At 42.8% G+C, this 27,321-nt stretch overlaps 1 protein-coding gene and 1 long non-coding RNA gene across 5 annotated transcripts; both read right to left on the reverse strand.

Moving 5' to 3' along the window:
• Positions 1–27,264, reverse strand: LOC118384132 (procollagen galactosyltransferase 1-like). The gene is made up of 12 exons (XM_052518551.1): positions 26,875–27,264; positions 19,667–19,777; positions 15,747–15,864; positions 14,788–14,922; positions 14,408–14,612; positions 10,517–10,636; positions 10,159–10,235; positions 9,496–9,602; positions 9,147–9,279; positions 3,276–3,403; positions 2,692–2,898; positions 1–2,372 (listed from the first exon to the last, which is right to left on the reverse strand). The coding sequence occupies exons 1-12, from the start codon at positions 27,090–27,092 to the stop codon at positions 2,102–2,104; spliced, it is 1,830 nt and encodes a 609-aa protein (XP_052374511.1). The 5' UTR covers positions 27,093–27,264; the 3' UTR covers positions 1–2,101.
• Positions 10,654–12,177, reverse strand: LOC127929981 (uncharacterized). Of its 4 annotated transcripts, XR_008136436.1 has the most exons (4): positions 11,915–12,177; positions 11,740–11,809; positions 11,495–11,599; positions 10,654–11,324 (listed from the first exon to the last, which is right to left on the reverse strand). It is a non-coding gene; the product is annotated as an uncharacterized LOC127929981 (long non-coding RNA). The 4 variants fall into 4 exon arrangements; XR_008136433.1 differs by lacking the exon at positions 11,495–11,599; XR_008136435.1 differs by having other exon boundaries at positions 10,654–11,289; positions 11,495–11,809.
• Positions 27,265–27,321: the final 57 nt, after the last annotated feature.

The following is a 27,321-nucleotide window of genomic DNA, read 5'->3' on the forward strand; positions in this document are numbered from 1 at the left end:
TCTTTTTTAACAAAATATTTTATTATTTGGTATGAGGTTACAAAAACACTGTTATGACAGACAATGCAATCTCTTAGACTACTACGAGTGAATCTCAACATCTCACATGGCTCCTCCTCAACCACAAAAGTATTAGGCGTCTACTGCGGTCTCTGTGGTCGCTCCCGCCTGTGAACCTTGTATAACTCTGTGTGAAGGCAACAAGGCATTAGTCTGGAAACAGACCAGAGGTGGCAAGTGGGGGAAAGGAGTACTCCACTGCTATGAACAGCTCTACTGTAACTCAATGGCAATGGACTGACAGGGGAGGCGGATAGGGGTGAATTCTAACATCCTACTTAAGTTGAATTTTCACTTGTAGTGATGCATTGATGCTGCAATAGTCTATGTGCTGGAGGTCTAGGGTCAGTCTGTTATTATCTGGTGTAATTCTCTATTATCTGGTATCCTGTGTGAATTTAAGTATGCTCCCTCTAATACTTTCTCTCTCTCGCTTGCTCTCCCCTCACGGAGGACCTGAGGCCTAGGATCATGCCTCAAGACTACCTGGCCTGATGACTCCTGGCTGTCCCCAGTCCACCTGGCCGTGCTGCTGCTCTAGTTTCAACTGTTCTGCCAGCGGCTATGGAACCCTGACCTGTTCACCGGACGTGCTAACTTGTCCCTGACCTACTGTTTTCGACTCTCTCTCTCGCTCTCTCCCGCACCTGCTGTCTCGACCTCTCAATGATCGGCTATGAAAAGCCAACTGACATTTACTCCTGAGGTACTGACCTGTTGCTCCCTCTACAACCACTATGATTATTATTTTACCCTGCTGGTCATCTATGAATGTTTGAACATCTTGAAGAACAATCTGGCCTTAAAATGGCCATGTACTCTTATAAACTCCACCCGGGACACAACCAGAAGTGGACTGGCCACCCCTCATAGCCTGGTTCCGCTCTAGGTTACTTCCTAGGTTCCTGCCTTTCTAGGGAGTTTTTCCTAGCCACCGTGCTTCTACATCTGCATTGCTTGTTGTTTGCGGTTTTAGGCTGGGTTTCTGTTATAGCACTTTCTGACATCTGCTGATGTAAAAAGGGCTTTATAAATACATTTGATTGAATTAAGAGATTAGGAAGATTTGACTTAAGTGGAAGTTAGGATTCTACCCATAGTTATTAACTTTAGGAGCTGTTGGGTTTCTAAAAAGACGTACTCCACTGCTATAAAGAGCACTACTGTAACTCAATGGTTAGGGTCTGACACGGAGGGCGGGTAGCCAAGTCATTCACTTTGGGAGCTGTTGCTTTTTTAATTACAACTGTTTTGGTATTAATCTCATATGTCATAGGATAGGACTTTGAGCTCCTTGGTGAGGTTTTCGTAAAACTATGGGACTCGTTTGCGAAGCAGCACACATAACTTTCAAGCATACATCTCTAATGGATGCAAAATATGTTAGGTCTACCTATAGTTTGAAAATGAACACATGAAAAAGGTCATCTTAAAGCCATATCCAAAATCATGCAATATGCTTGTCTTTTCCAGTGCTTTCAGAAAGACTGCTACAGTACACTGTTATAGAACATGCACACAAGTTAATTAATTAACAATTAATAAATGATGTATTCATTCTAGGAGTCGAGGTCTACTCTGGTCAGTTGTGAGATTTGGCATGATGAACTAGGCTATAAGGCACTTGAGGCATGGTAGTGACCAAAGTTCCAGTTCACAGGCCAATCACTTCACTGAAATGTAATAGACAGTCCAACCAGATCACTGTTGACATACAGATTCCACCCTGTATTTAAGTCTAGTAAATGCAGCAAAATAAAGGTGAGTCCAACATATTTCTGAAATGAAAAAGTAAATGGAAGAAAAAATGTTCTAAAATAATGCAACTGATCCCTGTTTTCAACATGTCCTCTTTGGTTAAAAACATAAACAGGAGCCCATGTACTATACATCCTGTTGCTGCAAGGATGCAAAGAAAGGGGGTTAAAACGTTAAAAAAAAAGACAAAAAAAAACCCAATGGTGGTTCAGAATCTTCAGCATTTCTCTCCATCAATCCTCCATCGTCAATCCCATCCCCTTCCTCTCCACCCATTCCCCTCTCATAGTTCGTCCCGTGTGGCTGTGCTGTCCAGAGGTGACTGGAGTACATCAGAGTTCTGGGCCTCGCTGCTGATCTCCGCCTGCTCCTGGGTCTTCCCCGAGCGGGCCCGGTCCCAGTCCGTATGCACCTTCTCGTTGTCCCACACCACGGAGGTCTCTGTGTCGCTGATGTAGCCCGCGTCTCCTGTGTAGTGAGTGGGGAATACTAGCAGAGGCTCGGCCGAGAAGGCCTTCAGGTCTCGCACCTCAAACTGCTCCATGTAGTCCGAGCTGGAGAGAGAGGCACGAGAGAGGAGAGATAAAGATGTCAAGGGAAACATTGAAAAGATAAATAGGTGAAAAGGGGTGAATCTCAAGTCTTTTCTCAAGTGTCTTCTCTCCTCGCTGCCTCCTTAAACCGTGAAGGGGGGGTGAGGGGAGCTTCGGAAGAGAATATCCTTCTCCTCTGATGCTCCCTTCGTTTGCTGCACATTGAAAAGGAGGCGAGAAGACTCGAGGAATCCGGGAAAATACTTTTGAGATTTACCCAAAGAGACAGGCGACAGAAAGACAAAGAGAGAAAGCGTGCGACAGAGAGGGGTAAACTTACACAGGGTGCTTATTGAACATGACAGGGAGGAACTCATCTACGGGTAATATCCTCTTCAACGGCTCTGCCCTGAGCAGCTTCTGGGCTCCTTGTAATGACATCATATAGCCCAGTGTCCAATAGGAGTAGTCGGCCTCCACCAGGTTGTGTATATTGGGCACAGACTTCTCAGGGCGGTCCACCTGCATCCTCTTCCTGCCGATATAACTGGGAGGAAGAACAGTTGTTGAAGAAAGTTTACACCACATGGGAAGGGTAGACAGTAAGTGCTGAGTCAGCAAGCTAGAACAGGGGTTCTTAACTCTTTTAAAAGGACTTCTAACATTACAATTAACACTTAAGAACTAACCAAATACTGTATCATGTGTCTGAGGGATCGGCCAGCGACATCCCAGGGACCAATTCCGGTCCCCGGACCAGAGGTTGAGAATCACTGACCTATAATAGAGGATATCCAGTGTGTATAGTGGATGATGCACAGTCTATGGGACACCAGTTTTGCCCCTGGCTCTCCACTTCAGTCATCAGAACACAACAGTAATTGAATGTATCTCTATGAGTGGAACAGTGTATGGAACACTCACATCAGGTCCCAGTCTAGACCCTGGCTCTCCACTTCACTCATCAGGTTCATCAGGCGTCGCTTGAAGAAGACCTCGAAACGCAGATCGTCCTCGATCACCAGGGAACTCTTTAGACCCCGTTCTGCGATCTGAACACACACAGAGATAAAACAGTGACCGTCACATTCAGAGGACGCAAAGAAACGTATGAACACTCTATCTATACCTGAGAGTGGCAGTCAGAGGTGTGTTCCAGTGTTGGGCTCAATTCAGAATTTTGGAATTGACTCCATATTCAACTCATGAGTTTAATAAAAATGAAAATAAATATTGAAACCAAAACATACAATATACTTGAAGTGAAGCCGCTCAACAGCTACACCACACCAGTCATCCAACAGACTCCCATTCAGAGCGACACACAGAAGTATCCAGGGTCAATGCCCTGCTCAAGGGCATGTCGACATGTCTCCCACAAGGCCAAAAACGGGGACCCGAATCCTCTAAGACCCCCCCCACAGTTCCCCAATAGCTGCCCCTCAACCATCCGAGACCCCTCCCGCAGTCCCCCAAGAAAAAAAAACGTAATTAATTCCATACCCCTCCCAAAAGAACCCCCCAATGCACCGACAACCAATAAATTTAACTAAAGAGAAAAAAGAAAAAGACAAAGGAAAACAGAAAACAACAATGCAAAAAAGAAAGGACAGCAAGGACAAGTAAAATCATAACAGCAGGGCCAACTCTATATGTTTGAGTGCATGTCTGGCACTATTTACATGTGTGTGTGTCCGTGTGTATGTGTGTATTTGAACGTGTGTATTTGAACGTGTGTATATGCATGTCCACAAACACCTGCAAGGCATCAGCCTCAGGCAAACCTAGTTCTTGAAAGAAAAGCTATTTTTTGGCCATTAAAATAACATAAAATTGATCAGAAATACAGTGTAGACATTGCCAATGACTATTGTAGCTAGAAACAGTAGATTATTTAATGAAATATCTCCACAGGCCCATTATCAGCAACCATCACTCTTGTGTTCCAATGGCACGTTGTGTAAGCTAATCCAAGTTTATCATTTTAAAAGGCGAATTGATCATTAGAAAACCCTTTTGCAATTATGTTAGCACAGCTGAAAACTGTTGTTCTGATTGAAGAAGAAATAAAACTGTCCTTCTTTAGACTAATTGAGTATCTGGAGCATCAGCATTTTGGGGTTCGATTACAGGCTCAAAATGGCCAGAAACAAATAACTTTCTTCTGAAACTCTTCAGTCTATTCTAGTTCTCAGAAATTAAGGCAATTCCATGCGAGAAATTGCCAAGAAACTGAAGATCTGGTACTACTCCCTTCACAGAACAGTGCAAACTGGCTCTAAACAGAATAGAAAGAGGAGTGGGAGGCCCCAGTGCACAACTGAGCAAGAGGACAAGTACATTAGTGTCTAGTTTGAGAAACAGACGCCTCACAAGTCCTCAACTGGCAGCTTCATTAAATAGTACTCGCAAAACATCAGTCTCAACGTCAACCGTGAAGAGGCGACTCGGGATGCTGGCCTTCTAGGCAGAGTTCCTCTGTCCAGTGTCTGTGTTCTTTTGCCCATCTTAATAAAAACATTTTTTGGCCAGTCTGAGATATTGCTTTTTCTTTGTAACTCTGCCTAGAAGGCCAGCATCCCGGAGTCACCTCTTCACTTTTGAATGGTGGTGTATATCTTCAATTATGCTGTGATGTTTAACATACAATTTCAATCGATCTAATCAAATAGAATCCACAGATTGCATGTTGAAGATAAATTATTTTACTAAGAGTATTAGTATATTAGTAATTGACTGATCCAGTCTCTCCAGATCCCCTAACAGTACTATTTCTAGGGTCAATTTAAGATCAATGTTATGCGTTTTCAGCCATTCCTGAACCTGAGACCAGAAACAGGCTACCTGAGGGCAATACCAAAATAAATGCTCTATTGATTTTGTATCCTCACAACAAAATCTGCAGAGCGCTGATGATTTTATGCCCCAAATATTCAACATTTTGTTGTTGGCAAGAATTCTATATAATAATTTCAGCTGAAAAGCACGAAGTCTTGAATATTGCGTCGTTTTATATATCAACTCATACACCCTGTACCATTGAATCGGTACATAAAAAAATCTCTTCCTAACTATTTTTGCAATCTGTATAGCACAGTTGTCAACATCGTGGTCCTCAAATGAAACTGGTATAATTTCCTATTTATGCTATTTTCCTCCACCAGTTTGATCCTTTATGTTATACAGACCAGTTCCCTTCCTCCTCCCGCTGCCACCTGCCTCCTCCATTTTTGGGGTAATGCTGTAATCAATTGGTTGTACTCTTGAATTGAGCAGACCTTCCTGTACAATTCTGATAACATAACTCTACCATTCCAATTTACAATATCATTTAAGAACAAAATACCATTTTCAAACGTCTTTCCCATGAATACAGGTATTTTATCAACCAGCACATTTGAGTTCAGCCATAATATTTGTTCTATCTTTTCTTGGGGGATGACATTGAAATTGCAGCCAGCTCTGCAATGCTTGTTTGAAAAAGATAGATACTTTCTGCACATAGGCAAAAAGGCAATTTTTAAACAATGGATGAGCTTTTCTTAGTAATCTACTTTAAAACAATTTAGGGTTCAAGTAATACTTTTGAATTAGTGAAGCTTTTAGAGAGGTTTAGTGCTTTTTATTTAATCATCTCAACCCACCCAAATCATATTCTTTATATAGATAGGTATGCTTTATTTTGTCTGGTTCAGCGTCCCAGTTAAAGCAATATATATTTTGCTCATATGATTTGAAAACGAATCATCAGGAGTAGGCAGTGCCATAAGAAAGTGAGTAAACTGAGATATGACTAAAGAGTTAACCAGGGTAATATTTCTATAAATAGACAGGTATTTACCTCTCCATGGTTTCAGGATCTTGTCTATTTTTACAAGTTTTCTATTGAAATTCCTTGTGGAGAGCTTATTCATATATTTTGTGATATGAATACCAAGTATCTGTACTTCACCGGTACACCTCGGGGTAATGTACAAATTGTATTTTCTTAAAGATCCAATAGGTAACATTATACACTTAGGTTTAAGTCCACAGAGTCCAGACAAGTTACCTAGATCTTCAATGAGACATTGCATGGGTTTAGCTTGCGGACTTAATATAAAACAAGTCATCGGCATACATAGACACATTTGGTTTAAGCCTGGGATTTCTAATCCTCTAATGTTGTTATTGGATCAGATTTTAATAGCTATCATTTCGATTGCCATAACGAATAGATATGGTGACAGCGGACACCCTTGTTTAACTCCTCTTGACAATTCAAAACTCTGAGAAGTAGCCGTTATTTACTATTTTACACCTGGGGTTGCCATACATTACTTTTACCCATTTTATAAAGAGAGTCACCAAAATTGAAAATATAAATAAAATCCAGTCTTACTTTATCAAATGCCTTTTCATACTTCGCTATAAATACCAGGCCTGGCTTCATGGATGTTTCATGATGTTCTATTATTTCTAGTAGTTGTCGTATATTATCTCCAATGTATCATCCATGTAAAAAACCTGTCTGATTAGGATGAACAATACTAAAACTCTTTTAATTCTGAGTGCTATGCATTTCGCTAGTATTTTTGCATCACTACATTGAAGTGTAAGGCGCCTCCATTTTTTTTTAGACTGGATCTTTATTTGCCATTTGGGTCTTGTTTTAATAATAGTGAAATCAGACCTTCCTGCTGGGTACCTGACAGACTACCATTTCTATAGGGGTAGTTAAAACAATCTAACAATGCAGTGTTTAGTATATAAAAAAAGGCTTGATATACCTCTACCGGTATGCCATCAAGCCCTGGGAGTTTTCCAGACCGGAAAAAAACAATAGCCTCAAAAAGTTCTTCCTCTGTAATTTGACCTTCGCACTGATCTTTCTGTACATTTGTTAATTTCCATTTTTTTTGTATTACTTGGAAAGAATTCCTTACTGTAATATTCATTCAGTGGCAGAGGATGAGACGGAAATGAGAACATCTGCTTAAAATATTTAGCTTCCTCTTTTGAAATATAATTCTGAGAATCATAGATGACTGGTGACTGTCTTCAGTAACGAGTTTCTGCAAATTATTTTTGTTTGCGTTCCTGTGTTGGAGATTCAGGAAGAATTTTGTGCATTTTTCTCTATTATATTATCTACTATATTATATTTTCAAAGTAGTATGGATCATGCTTATTCGGACCATTTAGATTCATGAGCCAAATCTGTTTTTCATCCACTTTCATATTCAAAAAGATCCACCAGCCTTGCGAATCACTCCTGACTATTTGCACATTCAGATATACATTTTTGTTAATTAATATCATCACACCTTTTGAGTTCCTTTGTCCACGACAGAAAATTATTTCACCACCCCATTCCTTTTTCCACACAACTTCATCTAAGGATGTAGAGTGAGTTTCCTGTAAACAGTATATCTTATATTCCTTTTCTTTTTAGAAAAGACTGATCTTTTTTATAATCTGCTAAACTGTTACAATTATAACTGGCTATATTTATTTCACCCCTTACCATAACTAGATACTATTCTCAGTCTAAATTGACCATAATTAGTGCTTGTAAAGTTACTGCTATCAGAGGTATTATGACGGTCAAAATTCGAGCTTTCAAATGTCTGATATTTAGAATTCAAGAAATCGATTCTAGCAATATTTGTTTTATTCTGTTGCCTGTTTGCCTGTGAGCCAATGCCACAGATGTTAAAAAATGGAGATAAGATATTATGTGTGTAGTAAATCTGAGTAGGTTGATGTGTATGATATTGGATGTGATTTAGTGAGTGTGTACGATGTCTGTATAAGAGTAAGACTATAATGTGTGTTGTCCAAATAAATAATAACCCTGCCAATTTGCATGGTCGAGTGTCTGTGTGTAACATGTAGGGTGTATAGCCTTAATATTCATGATGATAATTCTAATCCATATCGTAGCACCATCATAGTTGCATCATAATTACCTTTAACATCATTGAAAAACACATCCCAGCATGAGTTGAATTTCGAATTGAATAGGCCACACCCCACAGGATGTTGAATTTCAAATTGAATAGGCCACACCCCACAGGATGTTGAATTTGAGTGAAGTATAATTGAATTCAAAGAAATCATAGAACATGAGAGTTTCATTGAATCTGCCAGGTCATACATCCAGATACCAAAGACTATATCACTAGAATTGCCAATGATATTTCCACCAACCATTTAATTTCTTTGGCTTATTTTTGAAGGCCTCAGGGTCAACTTGAGGGTTAAACTACCACATTCTGGGAAATATTGTATTTTCCCCAAATTGAACAAAGTTTCAGTGATTAATGAAATTTAACTTATTCGCATACAGGCCAATGTTCTTTTTTAAAATGTTATTCGCATATATGTTTTGTTTTCCTTGGCCATTCATTTCAAGCGTTTATCCTGCACGGATATCACCGCGTGTTTGATGTTTTATGTGCAAGATGTACTGTAAAATGGAAGAGGCATTTGAATTTAATTGAATTAAATTATATTTCCTTTCATTCAAATTTGAATTGCAATTCTGTATCTGGTTTACTACTACAATTCAAATTCAATTGAAGTAAAATTCAATTCAAGAATTTGAGGCATTCTCAATAATATTATGAATTGAGCCCAACCCTTATGTATTCATTAGGAGAGCACACTGAAGCAACACTTTTTTTTGTTAACAAATAATGAAAATCTGTGTTCTTATTGGACAAGTTCAGGTACTACCTCCCCTGTTTCACACCGTTTCTAAAAACGTTCTCCCTACTGAACACTAGCCTGGCCTGCAGCTGCAGGGCTCACCTCTTTCCAGATGTTGTAGTGTGAGAGGAAGCAGCCCAGCTCTCCCTTAGTGAGGGGCCTGCCGTGATACGGATCACTGTAGCCTGGTAGCATGTGGATCCCCAGGGCATTGATCTCACTGATGTTCATCGCTCTGAGGGGGAGAGAGGGAGGGGCGGGGGGGGGGGGTGAGAGAGAAAGAGACCGAGATAGAGAGAGAAATAACAGGGTCATTTTGAGCTCTTGCAAGACTTAGCGACATGACATTATAAACAGTGGGGCAACTTTTGCTGTGTGAGTCCACCTTTAATGGTACATGAAGTGTATGACGTGCCGAGAGAGGAGTACCTTCAAAAAGGGGTCAACTTACTTGCCGTCTACCGCTTGAATGACCTTGCAGGCAATCTCTTGCTCGTACAGAGTCCTCAGCATGCGATCCCGCCGGTCGGTCCGTTTCTTTAGGTTGATCATGAACACCTGCACACACGCAATACATGGGCCTTACTGTACGGTAGTGAGTCAATACATGCAATACCACATGGCACCCACAGAGGGAGACATTTGGAGCTGAAGGGTGCAAAAGAGACATTCTGAATTCTAGTTGATAAATGCTAAATAGACAGCTACCCTTAAACACTCAGAAAACAATTGGATAGGTGTATGAAATGTGGTGACAATTCAACCGAGCCTACCAGAAGACATGGTGAAGCAATTGCCTTATTGCTTAATGCCATTAGATCCTTACACATCTTCAGGAGTGCCTAGGGCAGAGGTGTCAAACTCATTCCATGGAGGGCCGAGTGTCTGCTGGTTTTTGACATTTACTTTCGATTGTGTCCAATTAAGAGCTAGACAACAACGCAAGGGGCGTTCTTAACTAATCAGTGACCTTAATTGATCAATCAAGTACAAGGGAGGAGTGAAAACCTGCAGACACTCAACCTCCATAGAAAGAGTTTAACAATGTGGGCATAGGAGCTAGGGGGTCAATAAGGAACTCAGAAACCATATTCTGAGCTGGCTCATATCCCACCTCATCAAAGCCCAGTTTATCTTGTATCTTTATGGGGGCCGGGATGTACTCCGAGGGCAGCACATGAGGGTTCCGCACTAATGTGAGAAAGGAGAAAAATTATAGGAATGATAAACAACTCACAATCTGACCAGTAACATTAGTTAGAGAAGAACGAAAAGCTCCAACTCTCAGCTGTGTTCCGATATCCACACTGGCCGACTATTTAGAATGAGTCAATGTATTGAGCATCCATCCTAAGTGGTAACCCAGTGAGACGTCAAAAATACCTAATTTCAACCAGTTTTGTCCAATTCGGATGCTAGTATGGACATTTGAGCTGACCTTTTGACCTGTGACAATATGACATAACACTCACCATTGACCTCCAACAAGGAATGTAGGAAGCTGTCTGCTTCGTCTGTCAGGGAGTTGTGGGCTCGCAGTGGCACGGGGAAATACCCATAAGTCTCTCTGTTACATAGGAACATCTGCACATCTGTGGAAGACGGAGGAAGAGTAGTGTAGAGGGAGAAGAGATGTTTGTTATTAACAACAAGGTTACTACAAACATTTACACATTTGCTATGGCTATTCACAGTACAAGTCTCACTGTAGATGAGGTTCTTTGTGTCACGCCTGAAAATATCGACCTTCAAAATATGACACTTATCTTAATTATACTTTTGCATAGATACATATCTTACACAAAGCATACACTATGTCTGTGGATAGAATTAGAAAAAACACACTCTGAAAACTCACCACTGTCTGTTAAACCCCCAGGAATTTTGCACATAAAAAATAATTTAAAAAACACGTGCAGAACGTGATTTCTGATCCTTAGATTTGAGAAAGAAGTCCCCTGAGGGGCGGGACGGGAGTGGGGCAGGGGTGAAATCTACGTAGTCGTAGCCTCCGCCTATTCACAAAGTGCCTGCGGGAGGCGGAGAGCTGATCAAGAATCAGGTCCTCCCTGTCCATATAATCTTATTCATTACTGTTGCTGAAAACTCTGATCTAAAAGAATAAAAGCAGTAGGCCTACCTGTCATATGAACAGAATAACAGCAGTAGGAATACCTGCCATGTGAACAGAATAACAGCAGTAGGCCTACCTGCCATGTGACCAGAATAACAGCAGTAGGAATACCTGCCATGTGACCAGAATAACAGCAGTAGGCCTAACTGCCATGTGACCAGAATAACAGCAGTAGGCCTACCTGCCATGTGACCAGAATAACAGCAGTAGGAATACCTGCCATGTGACCAGAATAACAGCAGAATAACAACAGTAGGAATAATGACCAGAATAACAACAGTAGGCCATGTGAACAGAATAACAGCAGTAGGCCTACCTGCCATGTGACCAGAATAACAGCAGTAGGAATACCTGCCATGTGACCAGAATAACAGCAGTAGGAATACCTGCCATGTGACCAGAATAACAGCAGTAGGCCTACCTGCCATGTGAACAGAATAACAGCAGTAGGCCTACCTGCCATGTGAACAGAATAACAGCAGTAGGAATACCTGCCATGTGATCAGAATAACAGCAGTAGGTCTACCTGCCATGTGACCAGAATAACAGCAGTAGGTCTACCTGCCATGTGACCAGAATAACAGCAGTAGGAATACCTGCCATGTGACCAGAATAACAGCAGTAGGAATACCTGTCATGTGAACAGAATAACAGCAGTAGGTCTACCTGCCATGTGACCAGAATAACAGCAGTAGGAATACCTGCCATGTGAACAGAATAACAGCATTAGGAATACCTGCCATGTGAACAGAATAACAGCAGTAGGCCTACCTGCCATGTGACCAGAATAACAGCAGTAGGAATACCTGCCATGTGACCAGAATAACAGCAGTAGGCCTAACTGCCATGTGACCAGAATAACAGCAGTAGGAATACCTGCCATGTGACCAGAATAACAGCAGTAGGAATACCTGTCATGTGAACAGAATAACAGCAGTAGGCCTACCTGCCATGCGAAAACAGAATAACCACAGCAGGCCTACCTGCCATGTGAACAGAATAACCACAGCAGGCCTACCTGCCATGTGAACAGAATAACAGCAGTAGGCCTACCTGCCATGTGAAAACAGAATAACCACAGCAGGCCTACCTGCCATGTGAACAGAATAACAGCAGTAGGCCTACCTCCCATGTGAAAACAGAATAACCACAGCAGGCCTACCTGCCATATGACCAGAATAACAGCAGTAGGCCTACCTGACATGTGGACAGAATAACCACAGCAGGCCTACCTGCCATGTGACCAGAATAACAGCAGTAGGTCTACCTGCCATGTTACCAGAATAACAGCAGTAGGCCTACCTGCCATGTGAACAGAATAACAGCAGTAGGCCTACCTGCCATGTGAACAGAATAACCACAGCAGGCCTACCTGCCATGTGACCAGAATAACAGCAGTAGGTCTACCTGCCATGTGAACAGAATAACCACAGCAGGCCAACCTGCCATGTGACCAGAATAACAGCAGTAGGTCTACCTGCCATGTTACCAGAATAACAGCAGTAGGCCTACCAGCCATGTGAACAGAATACCAGCAGTAGGCCTACCTGCCATGTGCACAGAATAACCAGAGCAGGCCTACCTGCCTTGTGAACAGAATAACCAGAGCAGGCCTACCTGCCATGTGAACAGAATAACCACAGCAGGCCTACCTGCCATGTGACCAGAATAACAGCAGTAGGCCTACCTGCCTTGTGAACAGAATAACCACAGCAGGCCTACCTGCCATGTGAACAGAATAACCACAGCAGGCCCACCTGCCATGTGAACAGAATAACCACAGCAGGCCCACCTGCCATGTGAACAGAATAACCACAGCAGGCCTACCTGCCATGTGAACAGAATAACCACAGCAGGCCTACCTGCCATGTGAACAGAATAACCACAGCAGGCCCACCTGCCATGTATTCACAATAACCACAGCAGGCCCACCTGCCATGTAAACAGAATAACCACAGCAGGCCCACCTGCCATGTAAACAGAATAACCACAGCAGGCCCACCTGCCATGTGAACAGAATAACCACAGCAGGCCCACCTGCCATGTGAACAGAATAACCACAGCAGGCCTACCTGCCATGTGAACAGAATAACCACAGCAGGCCCACCTGCCATGTATTCACAATAACCACAGCAGGCCCACCTGCCATGTAAACAGAATAACCACAGCAGGCCCACCTGCCATGTAAACAGAATAACCACAGCAGGCCCACCTGCCATGTAAACAGAATAACCACAGAAGGCCTACCTGCCATGTGAACCGAGTAACCACAGCAGGCCCACCTGCCATGTGACAGAATAACCACAGCAGGCCTACCTGCCATGTGAACAGAATAACCACAGCAGGCCCACTTGCCATGTGAACAGAATAACCACAGAAGGCCTACCTGCCATGTGAACAGAATAACCACAGCAGGCCTACCTGCCATGTGCACGGAATAACCACAGAAGGCCTACCTGCCATGTGAACAGAGTAACCACAGCAGGCCCACCTGCCATGTGAAACAGAATAACCACAGCAGGCCCACCTGCCATGTGAACAGAATAACCACAGCAGGCCTACCTGCCATGTGCACAGAATAACCACAGCAGGCCCACCTGCCATGTGAACAGAATAACCACAGCAGGCCCACCTGCCATGTAAACAGAATAACCACAGCAGGCCCACCTGCCATGTGAACAGAATAACCACAGCAGGCCCACCTGCCATGTAAACAGAATAACCACAGCAGGCCTACCTGCCATGTGAACAGAATAACCACAGCAGGCCCACCTGCCATGTGAACAGAATAACCACAGCAGGCCCACCTGCCATGTGAACAGAATAACCACAGCAGGCCCACCTGCCATGTGAACAGAATAACCACAGCAGGCCCACCTGCCATGTGAACAGAATAACCACAGCAGGCCCACCTGCCATGTGAACAGAATAACCACAGCAGGCCCACCTGCCATGTGAACAGAATAACCACAGCAGGCCCACCTGCCATGTGAACAGAATAACCACAGCAGGCCCACCTGCCATGTGAAACAGAATAACCACAGCAGGCCCACCTGCCATGTGAACAGAATAACCACAGCAGGCCCACCTGCCATGTGAACAGAATAACCACAGCAGGCCACCATTTGAGCGTAGAGGTCAAACACAATGTGTACCAAATCATTATCATGCTGTATTGTATGTGAAAGCTACTAAACAGGATACACGAGAGAGAACACGTTAACAGTACCTGCCATGCGAGCCGAGAAGGCGAAGACAATGATGTCATCGAAGGCCCAGCTGTAGTCTGGGTGAGGGGGGTGGAAGGCCAGCTGGCGTGACGCCTCCTTCCTCAAGTCAATCAGGAAGGTGGAGTGCACCATGGGAACCGCGAAGCATCCTTTACGCACCTGCTTTCTCATAGGGATGTATGCCGGGGTGCGCTTATAGTAACCCTGGAGGAGGACGAGGGAGAACTGTTTAGAATACGATGAGCACTTCTAAGCGCTTCAATCGAGGTGATTGTGCTCTCACTTTAATGCATGATCGCATGCAAAGTATCTGGGGAGGACACGACCGCACGTCTGCACACAAGCACACACACCCACACACACACACATAGTAGCATACCTGGGAGGTCATGCCACACCAGAAGTTGGAGTACGCTGCACGGGACTCTAACATGGGAGCTACGATCGTCTTCTTCTCCTTGATGAGCTTCCACAGTACATTAGGATTGGTCAATAGGTTATCACAGTCCACTACCTAGACAGGGGAGAGTGGAAGAGGGTGTGAGTGTGTGTGTGTGTGTGTGTGTGTGTGTGTGTGTGTGTGTGTGTGTGAGAGAGTTTTGATAGAAAGGGGAGAGGGAACAGTGAGACACTTAATCCACTTCACGCTTTAAACATCACTCTGCAATGTCAATCCTCTCTTGTGACACTTTGAACAATGGATGTCATTGTAGCCTAAGTCCAGCCACCAGAATCAGTGTTAGAATGAAGAGGCAGTATCGGCCACAGACCTGGGTTCAAATAGTATTTGTTTTAATTCATAAACTTTAGCTGCTCTATTTTAACCCAGCTTTAATTGCACAACATTACTGAAGACAAAAGGCACGTTTCAAGAACAAAACTTCCTCATCTGTGCTTGCCATAATTATACCCCTGCGAGTCCTGGACAACGTGTTCATGCTTTGGGGTGCAAGAATAGAACTCAAAGCTGTCATATTTAAGATTCAGCCAGGTTTGTTACAGAATGGTACATAGTAACACCAAGCCAGATGAATTGGTTTCCTCTAAACCAGAAGTGAGACAGGACTCCTGGTGTTCTCTTACTGCGTTCTTGTTCTTGTAAGGAGAACTCTGCGCCTCTGTAAAATAGGACGGGTCGTCGTGGAGAAAGACTTGACAGCGTCTCAAATGGCACCCTATTCCCTACATATTGACCCTGGTCAAAAGCAGTGCACTCTGCGTCCCAAATGGCACCCTATTCCCTACACACTATGTAGGGAATCGGGTGCCGTTCTGGACGCACACTGTTGATCTGTAAAAGAGGTTGGGGTCGTCATGGAGACTGGATAAAGAAAGTACCATGAAGTAGTCTGCCCACATGTCTCTTGCGGAGTCCAGTGCTGCCTGCCGTAGCTTCATCACGTGTGCATAGCGGAGGTTGGTCCACTGCTTCGGGCTGTCTGCATCCTGGTACTCTCTGAGTGACAAACATAAACAAACAGGACATTCAGTACATCCTCTCGGTGACACTTTACATTAAGGTTCCTTTCTGTAACATTTTACATTAAGGTACCTCTCGGTGACACTTTACATTAAGGTTCCTTTCTGTAACATTTTACATTAAGGTGCCTCTCGGTGACACTTTACATTAAGGTTCCTTTCTGTAACATTTTACATTAAGGTGCCTCTCTGGTGACACTTTACATTAAGGTGCCTCTCTGTGACACTTTACATTAAGGTTCCTTTCTGTAACATTTTACATTAAGGTGCCTCTCGGTGACACTTTACATTAAGGTGCCTCTCGGTGACACTTTACATTAAGGTGCCTCTCGGTGACACTTTACATTAAGGTGCCTCTCGGTGACATTTTACATTAAGGTGCCTCTCGGTGACACTTTACATTAAGGTGCCTCTCGGTGACACTTTACATTAAGGTGCCTCTCGGTAACATTTTACATTAAGGTGCCTCTCGGTGACACTTTACATTAAGGTGCCTCTCGGTGACACTTTACATTTAAGGTGCCTCTCAGTAACACTTTACATTTAAGGTGCCTCTCTGGTGACACTGTACATTAAGGTGCCTCTTGGTGACACTGTACATTAAGATGCCTCTCCGGTGACACTGTACATTAAGGTGCCTCTTGGTGACACTGTACATTAAGATGCCTCTCCGGTGACACTGTACATTAAGGTGCCTCTTGGTGACACTGTACATTAAGGTGCCTCTCTGCTGACACTGTCCATTAAGGTGCCTCTCGGTCACACTTTACATTAAGGTGCCTCTCAGTAACACTTTACATTAATGCTGCCTCTCTGTGACACTTTACATTAAGGTGCATCTCGGTGACATTTTACAATAAGGTACCTCTCGGTGACACTTTACATTAAGGTTCCTTTCTGTAACATTTTACATTAAGGTGCCTCTCTGTGACACTTTACATTAAGGTTCCTTTCTGTAACATTTTACATTAAGGTGCCTCTCTGGTGACACTTTACATTAAGGTTCCTTTCTGTAACATTTTACATTAAGGTGCCTCTCTGGTGACACTTTACACTAAGGTTCCTTTCTGTAACATTTTACATTAAGGTGCCTCTCGGTGACACTTTACATTAAGGTGCCTCTCGGTGACACTTTACATTAAGGTTCCTTTCTGTAACATTTTACATTAAGGTGCCTCTCGGTGACACTTTACATTAAGGTGCCTCTCGGTGACACTTTACATTAAGGTGCCTCTCGGTGACACTTTACATTAAGGTTCCTTTCTGTAACACTTTTTACATTAACAGGTGCCTCTCGGTGACACTTACATTAAGGTTGCCTCTTTCTGTAACATTTTACATTAAGGTGCCTCTCGGTGACACTTTACATTAAGGTTCCTTTCTGTAACATTTTACATTAAGGTGCCTCTCGGTGACACTTTACATTAAGGTTCCTTTCTGTAACATTTTACATTAAGGTGCCTCTCGGTGACACTTTACATTAAGGTGCCTCTCGGTGACATTTTACATTAAGGTTCCTCTAAGTAACACTGTACATTAAGATGCCTCTCCGGTGACACTTTACATTAAGGTGCCTCTTGGTGACACTGTACATTAAGGTGCCTCTTGGTGACACTGTACATTAACATGCCTCTCCGGTGACACTGTACATTAAGGTGCCTCTTGGTGACACTGTACATTAAGGTGCCTCTCTGCTGACACTGTCCATTAAGGTGCCTCTCGGTCACACTTTACATTAAGGTTCCTTTCTGTAACATTTTACATTAAGGTGCCTCTCGGTGACACTTTACATTAAGGTGCCTCTCGGTGACACTTTACATTAAGGTGCCTCTCGGTGACATTTTACATTAAGGTTCCTCTAAGTAACACTGTACATTAAGGTGCCTCTCGGTGACACTTTACATTAAGGTGCCTCTCGGTGACATTTTACATTAAGGTTCCTCTAAGTAACACTGTACATTAAGGTGCCTCTCGGTGACACTTTACATTAAGGTGCCTCTCGGTGACATTTTACATTAAGGTTCCTCTAAGTAACACTGTACATTAAGATGCCTCTCCGGTGACACTGTACATTAAGGTGCCTCTTGGTGACACTGTACATTAAGGTGCCTCTCTGCTGACACTGTCCATTAAGGTGCCTCTCAGTCACACTGTACATTAACGCTGCCTCTCTGTGACACTTTACATTAAGGTACCTCTCGGTGACACTTTACATTAAGGTTCCTTTCTGTAACATTGTACATTAAGGTGCCTCTCGGTGACACTGTACATTAAGGTGCCTCTCGGTCACACTTTACATTAACGCTGCCTCTCTGTGACACTTTACATTAAGGTGCATCTCGGTGACACTTTACATTAAGGTTCCTTTCTGTAACATGTTACATTAAGGTGCCTCTCGGTGACACTTTACATTAAGGTTCCTTTCTGTAACATTTTACATTAAGGTGCCTCTCGGTGACACTTTACACTAAGGTTCCTTTCTGTAACATTTTACATTAAGGTGCCTCTCGGTGACATTTTACATTAAGGTTCCTCTAAGTAACACTGTACATTAAGATGCCTCTCCGGTGACACTTTACATTAAGGTGCCTCTCAGTAACACTGTACATTAAGATGCCTCTCCGGTGACACTGTACATTAAGGTGCCTCTTGGTGACACTGTACATTAAGGTGCCTCTTGGTGACACTGTACATTAAGATGCCTCTCCGGTGACACTGTACATTAAGGTGCCTCTTGGTGACACTGTACATTAAGGTGCCTCTCTGCTGACACTGTACATTAAGGTGCCTCTCGGTCACACTTTACATTAAGGTTCCTTTCTGTAACATTGTACATTAAGGTGCCTCTCGGTGACACTGTACATTAAGGTGCCTCTCTGCTGACACTGTCCATTAAGGTGCCTCTCGGTCACACTTTACATTAAGGTTCCTTTCTGTAACATTGTACATTAAGGTGCCTCTCAGTAACACTTTACATTAAGGTGCCTCTCGGTGACACTTTACATTAAGGTGCATCTCGGTGACATTTTACATTAAGGTTCCTTTCTGTAACATTTTACATTAAGGTGCCTCTCGGTGACACTTTACATTAAGGTGCCTCTCGGTGACACTTTACATTAAGGTGCCTCTCGGTGACACTTTACATTAAGGTGCATCTCGGTGACATTTTACATTAAGGTGCCTCTCGGTGACACTGTACATTAAGGTGCCTCTCGGTGACACTGTACATTAAGGTGCCTCTCGGTGACACTGTACATTAAGGTGCCTCTCGGTGACACTTTACATTAAGGTGCCTCTCAGTAACACTTTGCATTAAGGTGCCTCTCTGGTGACACTGTACATTAAGATGCCTCTCCGGTGACACTGTACATTAAGGTGCCTCTCTGGTGACACTGTACATTAAGGTGCCTCTCCGGTGACACTGTACATTAAGGTGCCTCTCTGGTGACACTGTACATTAAGATGCCTCTCCGGTGACACTGTACATTAAGGTGCCTCTCTGGTGACACTGTACATTAAGGTGCCTCTCCGGTGACACTGTACATTAAGGTGCCTCTCCGGTGACAGTGTACATTAAGGTGTCTTTAAGGAGGATGTTAAGGGTTTATACGTAGTTGGTAGATAGTTAATTATGAGTTAATATGTAGTTTATAACTCACATATTAACCATCTATAAATGACTTAGAAATGTAATGTAATGTGTTATCTCTCCTGTATAAATGAGACAGATAGATACAGAAACACACACAGTTTATAAAGTGAACATGAGAGGAACTCACGTGGGCTCCTCCTGCGGCCTCCACTCCACATAGTGGTACAGTTTTTGGACCTTGACGAGCCAGTCACGCAGGATGGCTGTAGTGTTGTCCACATTGTGATCTGTCGCAACCCTGTACAGCACAGAGACAGAGGCACATTATTATTTTTCCCTTTTCTGGTCAACAGTGTAAGGGTAATAAGCACATAGACACGCACACACAGACGTTTATAGGAGACGTGGCATTGGAAGTAGACCTGAGTAAAGTAGAGACAGTGAATGTGAAAGAGCATATCAGATGACAGTACTTCAGTGTTCACTTCAATGGCCTATTTTCAAGAGCAATGGGATACTGACTCCAGCATTGAATTCCATACAAGCATGTCTTACACCCTTAACAAAGCAGCTCTAATATCCATCACCCATCCACGCGGGTTACTAAAAAGCAGAAAATAGACTAAATAAGCAAGAATGCTGGGGAAGTGAAACTTTATGGTTATTAGCTACTGAAAAGGACTGTGTGTGTGTGTGTGTGTGTGTGTGTGTGTGTGTGTGTGTGTGTGTGTGTGTGTGTGTGTGTGTGTGTGTGTGTGTGTGTGTGTGTGTGTGTGTGTGTGTGTGTGTGTGTGTGTTTGAGAGTTATTGTGTCAGACTGACAGTTTGCGTGCCTGATTCCATTCTGCGGCGGTTCCAACTCAAACCACATCTTTCTGTCTATGTGAATAGGAACAGGGGAACCTGTTACAACCAGAGAGAACGACTGCTAATCAGTCGAGCCGATATATCCGCCGATATTGGCCTTTTCTTGTCTTGTTCCACCGCTGCAACTCCCATACGGACTCGGGAGAGTCGAAGGTGCGTCCTCCGAAAACACGACACTGCCACGCCGCACTGCTTCTTGACCCACTGCTCGCTTAACCCGGAAGCCAGCCGCACCGATGTGTCGGAGGAAACACCGCACAGCTGGATGCGCCCGGCCGCCACAAGGAGTCACTAGAGCGCGATGCGACAAGGACATCCCAGCCGGCCAAACCCTCCCCTAACCCGGACGACACTGGGCCAATCCAGAGTCCGCTTTAGACGGATATATTACATGCGCACTAGCGCGAGAAGCGACGACGTCATCAAGTCATCCAAAAACATGTCAGACATTGGATAAATATAAAATGGTAATATCTTCGCCTGTGAGTGATGAAAAACAATTGGCCTCAGCAACAATTATTTGAATAAGTCAATGGATGTTTTGTGCACAAAGGCGATGACTAACGTGTCTTATTAGGAATGTTCTAATCTGACTTCTCTATGTGGAAATCTTTGTATGGAAATCGTCTTTTTGGGCCGGGGTATTAGTTAAACTGCAGTACCGATGCAAAACTGTAGGAGCAGTCAAAACCGTGCTTCGAGATCAGAACCCCGAAGTTTCTTACAGTTGACCGGGGCAGCTCTAGCAGGGCAGAAATTTGATGAACTGACTTGTTGGAAAGGTGCCATCCTATGACGGTTCCACATTGAAAGTGCGGGCCATTCTACTACCAATGTTGGTCTATTGAGAATGCATGGCTGTGTGATCGGGTGTAGCTGAAATAGCTGAATCCACTCATTTGAAATGGTGTCCCCATACTTTTGGACATGTAGTGTATGAGCGATGGCGAGAGATATGAGGAGATGTGAAAGGGAGCGGAGTTACAGCCTCGCTCTATCGAATCGTAGCAGTAGGATCAAGTTACAACCCGCCCATTTCTTAACACATAGCTGAAATAGCCAATTGAGTTGTTTGGAATTTCGTCCTGGCAGCTGAGTTGTTTAGAGATGCTCCTGACAGCTGAAAAAAATACGTATTCCCGATCATGGAAAATGACAACAAAAAAAGACTAGTTTCATAAGCATTGATCACAGATCATGACTTAACGTTAGACCCATTTGCATTGAATAGATGTTATTTGATATTCTCAAACTAAGAGCAGTGCCTATAATGATGTCCTTCCATACAGGCGTGACATGCTGGAGTGATGCTCCAATGCAAACGTTGATCAGTAGCAGGGATGGACAAAAACATCTAATAGTCAAAGGTTAATGAAATACAAATGGTATAGAGGGAAATAGTCCTATAATAACTACAACCTGAAACTTCTTACCTGGGAATATTGATGACTCATGTTAAAAGGAACCACCAGCTTTCTCATGTTCTGAGCAAGGAACTAAAACGTTAGCTTTCTTACATAGCACATATTGCACTTTTACGTTCTTCTCCAACACTTTGTTTTTGCATTATTTAAACCAAATTGAACATGTTTCATTATCTACTTGAGGCTAAATAGATTTTATTGATGTATTATATTAAGTTAAAATAAGTGTTAATTCATTATTGTTGTAATTGTCATTATTACAAATACAGGTTTTTTACATTTTAAAATCGGCCGATTAAATCGGCTTTTTTGGTCCTCCAATAATCAGTATCGGCTTTGAAAAATCATAATCGGTCGACCTCTACTTAAGATGCAGTGCATTTGGAAAGTATTCAGACCCCTTAACTTTTTCCACATTTTGTTACGTCTTATTCTAAAATGGATGAAATCATTTTCCCCCCTCATCTATCTATACACAATACCCCATAATGAAAAAACAAAAACTGTTTTTTAGAAATGTTAGCAAATGTATAAAATAGAAAAAACTGAAATATGACATCTACATAAGTATTCAGACACTTTACTCAGTACTTTGTTGAAGCGCCTTTGGCATCTATTACAGCCTTGAGTCTTCTTGGGTATGATGCTACAAGCTTGGCACACCTGTATTTGGGGAATTTCCCCCATTGATCCTCTCAAGCTATGTCAGCTTGGATGGGGAGCATCGCTGCACAGCTATTTTCAGGTCTCTCCAGAGATGTTCGATCGGCATCAAGTCCGGCCTCTGGCTGGGCCACTCAAGGACATTCAGAGACTTGTCCCAAAGCCCCTTTTGCGTTGTCTTAGCAAAGGGTACTTATGTAAATTTGACTTATTTTCAATAAATTAGCAACAATTTCTGTTTTGTCATTATGGGGTATTGTGTGTAGATTGATAAGGAAAGAAATTCATAGAATCCATTTTAGAATTGGGCTGTAACAAAACGTTGAAAAAGTCAAGGGGTCTGAATACTTACCGAATGCAGGTGAGACAACAACATATCACAATTGTATCAAGTACTTTTTCCTTCAACAAAAAAATAATACATATACTTTTAGTTCAGTTATCAGACGCTCTAATCACACCATACTGTATCAGACTTCTGATACCAAAGAAGGGTGAAAGGGGGGGCCACAAGATGTGAGCCGCTATAAATCATTTTTATAGAAAAGTATTTTGTATTTTTAAAATACACTGAAGTGTAGTTCAGCCCAGTGTAATTCCAATGACAAAATACTCAGAAGTAATTATTTCAAAAACATGTAACAGAAATTCTGCCCATCTCTGATCTAATATAGGCTAATATAAGTCCCAAATGGAAGACAAACAGATGTTGTTCCCTGTAGCACCATATATACACTCCACTGATCAGCCAAAACAAGCTCAATTTTTGTATCCTTTATTTAACTAGGCAAGTCAGTTAAGAACAAATTCTTATTTACAGTGACGGCCTACCGGGGAACAGTGGGTTATAACTGCCTTGTTCAGGGGCAGTGGGTTAACTGCCTTGTTCACCTACCTGCCGACCCCCTCCTCAATAACTCAATCAACGCATGCACACCCTTATTGAATATGCATTCACCTGTATTGTGAGTAGGCCTATGCCATCTTCATTTACCCAGTTTATCAAGAGATTTACCATTCAAATAACATTATGTTGTTACGTAGGTAGATTATTTAACTTTGGTGAAAACGGTGTGATTTTAAAATGGATATATATATATATATGTATATTGATGAATATACACAGCTGTTGCTGCAAAATTATATTCATGATATTGCATATCGGCCATCGGCCTCCTTGACCCCCAAAAATCGGTATTGGCCCTAAAAAAATCCATATCGGTCATTCTCTAGTTACAACACCCATCACTCCTCCTGAGCCCTAGGCCCCGTCAAGAGACAACCCCTATGCCATATCTCCTCTAGGCATGTAGATCTGAGAGGATTGGCTAGGTAGGCTATTATGTAAGCAGAGGGCAAGGAGGAGCTAACTATCTTCATGTTTATTCTGCTGGCCTTCCTATCAAATTCTTCCAGATCAGTGCCTGCTGGGGGCCGTTTCTGGATGGGGCCCAAGGGAGGAGCTACTCCCCATATTGCTTAGCCTTAACCTATCCAAATCATGCAGAATAGTGCCTAGGAGTTGTTTCTAGGCAGGCAACAGAGAGTCAGAGTGCTGGTCTGGCCTAAACCAGCTTGTAATTCTCCAGTCCTGACGGCAGGCAGCCAAAGTAGGTTCTATCTTCTCAGTGTGGAGTGCTGGAGTGCTGATGTCACACTGGTCTGTGAGAACATGGCAGCTCCTTGCTAAGTTTGTTCTCTCCTGTCTCCTCACCTTAGCCGCCCAAGACATACCTACATACTCATCAAACCGATTTCACATACAGGACTCTCAAAGCCTTGTGTACAGTCGAAATCCGCTCCTCCTGTGCTCTCCAGAAACCGTATGCAGGGGTAGCCTACACTGTCATTCTGCCCAAGCCATTGGTTGTTTAGGTCCAGATAGGCCTATGTTTCAACTACAATAATGTCATTTTACATTCATTTTGGATCTGAGGCATATAGCTGGATTTATACAAAAATGGTCTGGAGCTGGGACCTGGACTTATCTCAACATGAGCTGACAAAACATTGATGTAACAGTAAGATATCCTTAAGCCTATTATGGAAATCCAAGTGCAAAACTGTTTGTTGCTGTAAGGCCGTGTTTATAACATAGCTCCATGTTTACGACAGTACATGGACCATGTTTTTAACATAGGAAACTGTTTGGAAAAAGCACAGGTGTGACTTAATGGGCTTACAAACACATCTAAACAAAATGCCTCGTTTTGGTATAACATTGAATACATTTAACAAAAAAAAAATGTTTATACGCAAACAGTAACACATTTACTGTCAATTGGAGTATAGCCTAAGCCCACACATCTACCACAGTTAGGCTAGTATATTCAAGGACTAGAGTCTAGCCGTAACGCCGTGGTATATTGTGACCTCACTACATTGTGGCCCATTCATGGAGGTAGGCCTAAAGTAGGCGAGTGAAGATCATTTTAGAGCATTCCAATCCTCTCCAACCCAGCCAAGCAGACAGCTTGGGGCTCAGAGCCTCATACCCTGTTTGAGCATGTTGTTTGGGTGTAAATGGTGAACCCCATCCCCTCCTCCTCCTTCCCCAGAAACACAGCTGTTTCAAACGATCAACTCAACAGCAAGCTTCAAGTGGTATTTATGTATCCATTTGTGATGCTATCCTTGATATGATCCTGCTGTTGTCACATGCTACACATGCACACGTGTGTGCACATGCATCTACCTATCCAATGTTATCATGATTTGTTGTAAGAGATATTATACTTTAGTAATCCACAATGACCTGGTGATGTAAAAGTCTAATAAATGACATTATCTTCCATATTCTTATTTTATTCTTATGTATTACTTAGCGTCGCTGCACAGCTATTTTCAGGTCTCTCCAGAGATGTTCGATAGGGTTCAAGTCCAGACTCTGGCTAGGCCACTCAAGGACATGGAGACTTGTCCTGAAACCACTCTTGCGTTGTCTTGGCTGTGTGTTTAGGGTCATTCTCCTCTTGGAAGGTGAACCTTCGCCCCGTCTGAGGTTCTGGGCGCTCTGGAGCAGGTTTTCATCAATGATCTCGCTGTACTTTTCTCTGTTCATCTTTCCATCGATCCTGACTAGTCTCCCAGTCCATGCCGCTGAAAAACATCCCCACAGAATGATGCTGCCACACCCCTGCTTTATGGTAGGGATGGTGCCAGGTTTCCACCAGACCTGACGCTTAAATCATAAATCATTCTCTCTACTATTATTCTTACATTTCACATTCTTAAAATAACGTGGTGATCCTAACTGACCTAAGACAGGGAATTTTTACTAGGATTAAATGTCAGGAATTGTGGAAAAACTGAGTTTAAATGTGTATGTAAACGTCCGACTTCAACGGTATATATTCATATTCCTTTACTTAGATTGTGTGAATTAGGTAGTTGTTGTGGAATTGTTAGATTACTTGTTAGATATTGCTGCACGGTTACAATTAGAAGCACAAGCATTTCGCTAAACACTCGCAATAACATCTGCTAACCATGTGTATGTGACCAATAAAATTTGATTTGATTCATCAGTAGTAGCCTAAACATAGAAGTTCCAAGCCATTGTTTATTGAAAAAATGTTTTGCCTCAAAACAACATCAATACACTGTTTAGTAATAGGCTACACAGTCATTTATCTGACCTGGAGGTCAATACCAAGAACAGCTCAAATTGACCTTCATCCCACCACCCACTCATTTAGACTGCTAAAATATAAAGATCCACAGTCCCCTCCCCGCTTTCATCATGTGGGACAGTCAAGAGATTTCCTGTGGCTATATTTCCTGTAGTCATCATCTCCGTTTACTAGCTGAACTAACAGATCAGTATTTAGCCTAGCCCTTAGGGCGACACATTAAAAAATCATTGGATAGTTTTCAGACAGAGGGGATATCCTCTCATTGGCGAAGGTGAGGAGAAATACAGTAGAAGGCGGATTGACAGGGCTCAGCTAGTTACAGGCAGGGGGGGGGCTCTATCCTTCCTGTGTTTCCAATGGGTGAATAAATACCACGTAGGCACTGGCTAGTAGTAGTGGCCTTTACTTCAACAGAAATGCCAAACATCTGACCAATTCAATTGAACACTGCACCATGCAGTGCACTCTGGTGACGTTGCAGGAAAATGACTACCCCCCCTTTTCCCCTAAATACTTTCACAGACTCACTACAAGGAAAGTCGCGCCCCCTCGCCTGGATTCATCTTTCCAGAACCTTTGTGATGATAGCTGTAATTCTGACCTAGCATATTATGTCCATTATTGTACATTATGGTTGGTGCTAGGAAAGTTGCTTTTTACTGTAATCTAAACATACATCAAATTGACCAGTAACGAGGAATGACACTCTGCCCTTGTACATTAGTTACGTTAGCTCACTAATATGCTAGCCACATCAATACCATCATAAAACAGAGACCATACCTCACATTTAAACAGACACTTACCAAATTGCCACGCGGTCCTTGGGAAAATTCAGACGTTCGATATTTCCAAGGAAATAAGGCAGAGAATGTTCAGAGTTGCGGCAGACGAGGGCAATGAGGACCCGCGGGGCAAGAAGTGGAGATTCGGGGCTCCAGCGCTCTTCGGGGAAGTATCCTTGAGCTGGTCCGGAGAACAGTATCGTTAGGGCGGTGGACAGAAGGAAGTTGTACCCGTGCATCGCAAAGCACAGCAAATGGAGAAAAGCACGTTATAAACTAACAAATTAACACCCTATGCAGAAAGGGAAAATATTTCAATGACTTGAAGCCCTTTCATGAAAATATGTCACCACCGACAAAAACGCAACACCTCAATTACAACGCTCTGCGATTTTCAACCAGAGGATTAAAGGAGATGTCCCTCAATGTTTAAAGGGGATGGGCCTAAATTACACAGTGGTTGTTACA

Source organism: Oncorhynchus keta, chromosome 5, assembly GCF_023373465.1.
Source record: "Oncorhynchus keta strain PuntledgeMale-10-30-2019 chromosome 5, Oket_V2, whole genome shotgun sequence".
In the NCBI taxonomy this organism is placed as follows: domain Eukaryota; kingdom Metazoa; phylum Chordata; class Actinopteri; order Salmoniformes; family Salmonidae; genus Oncorhynchus; species Oncorhynchus keta.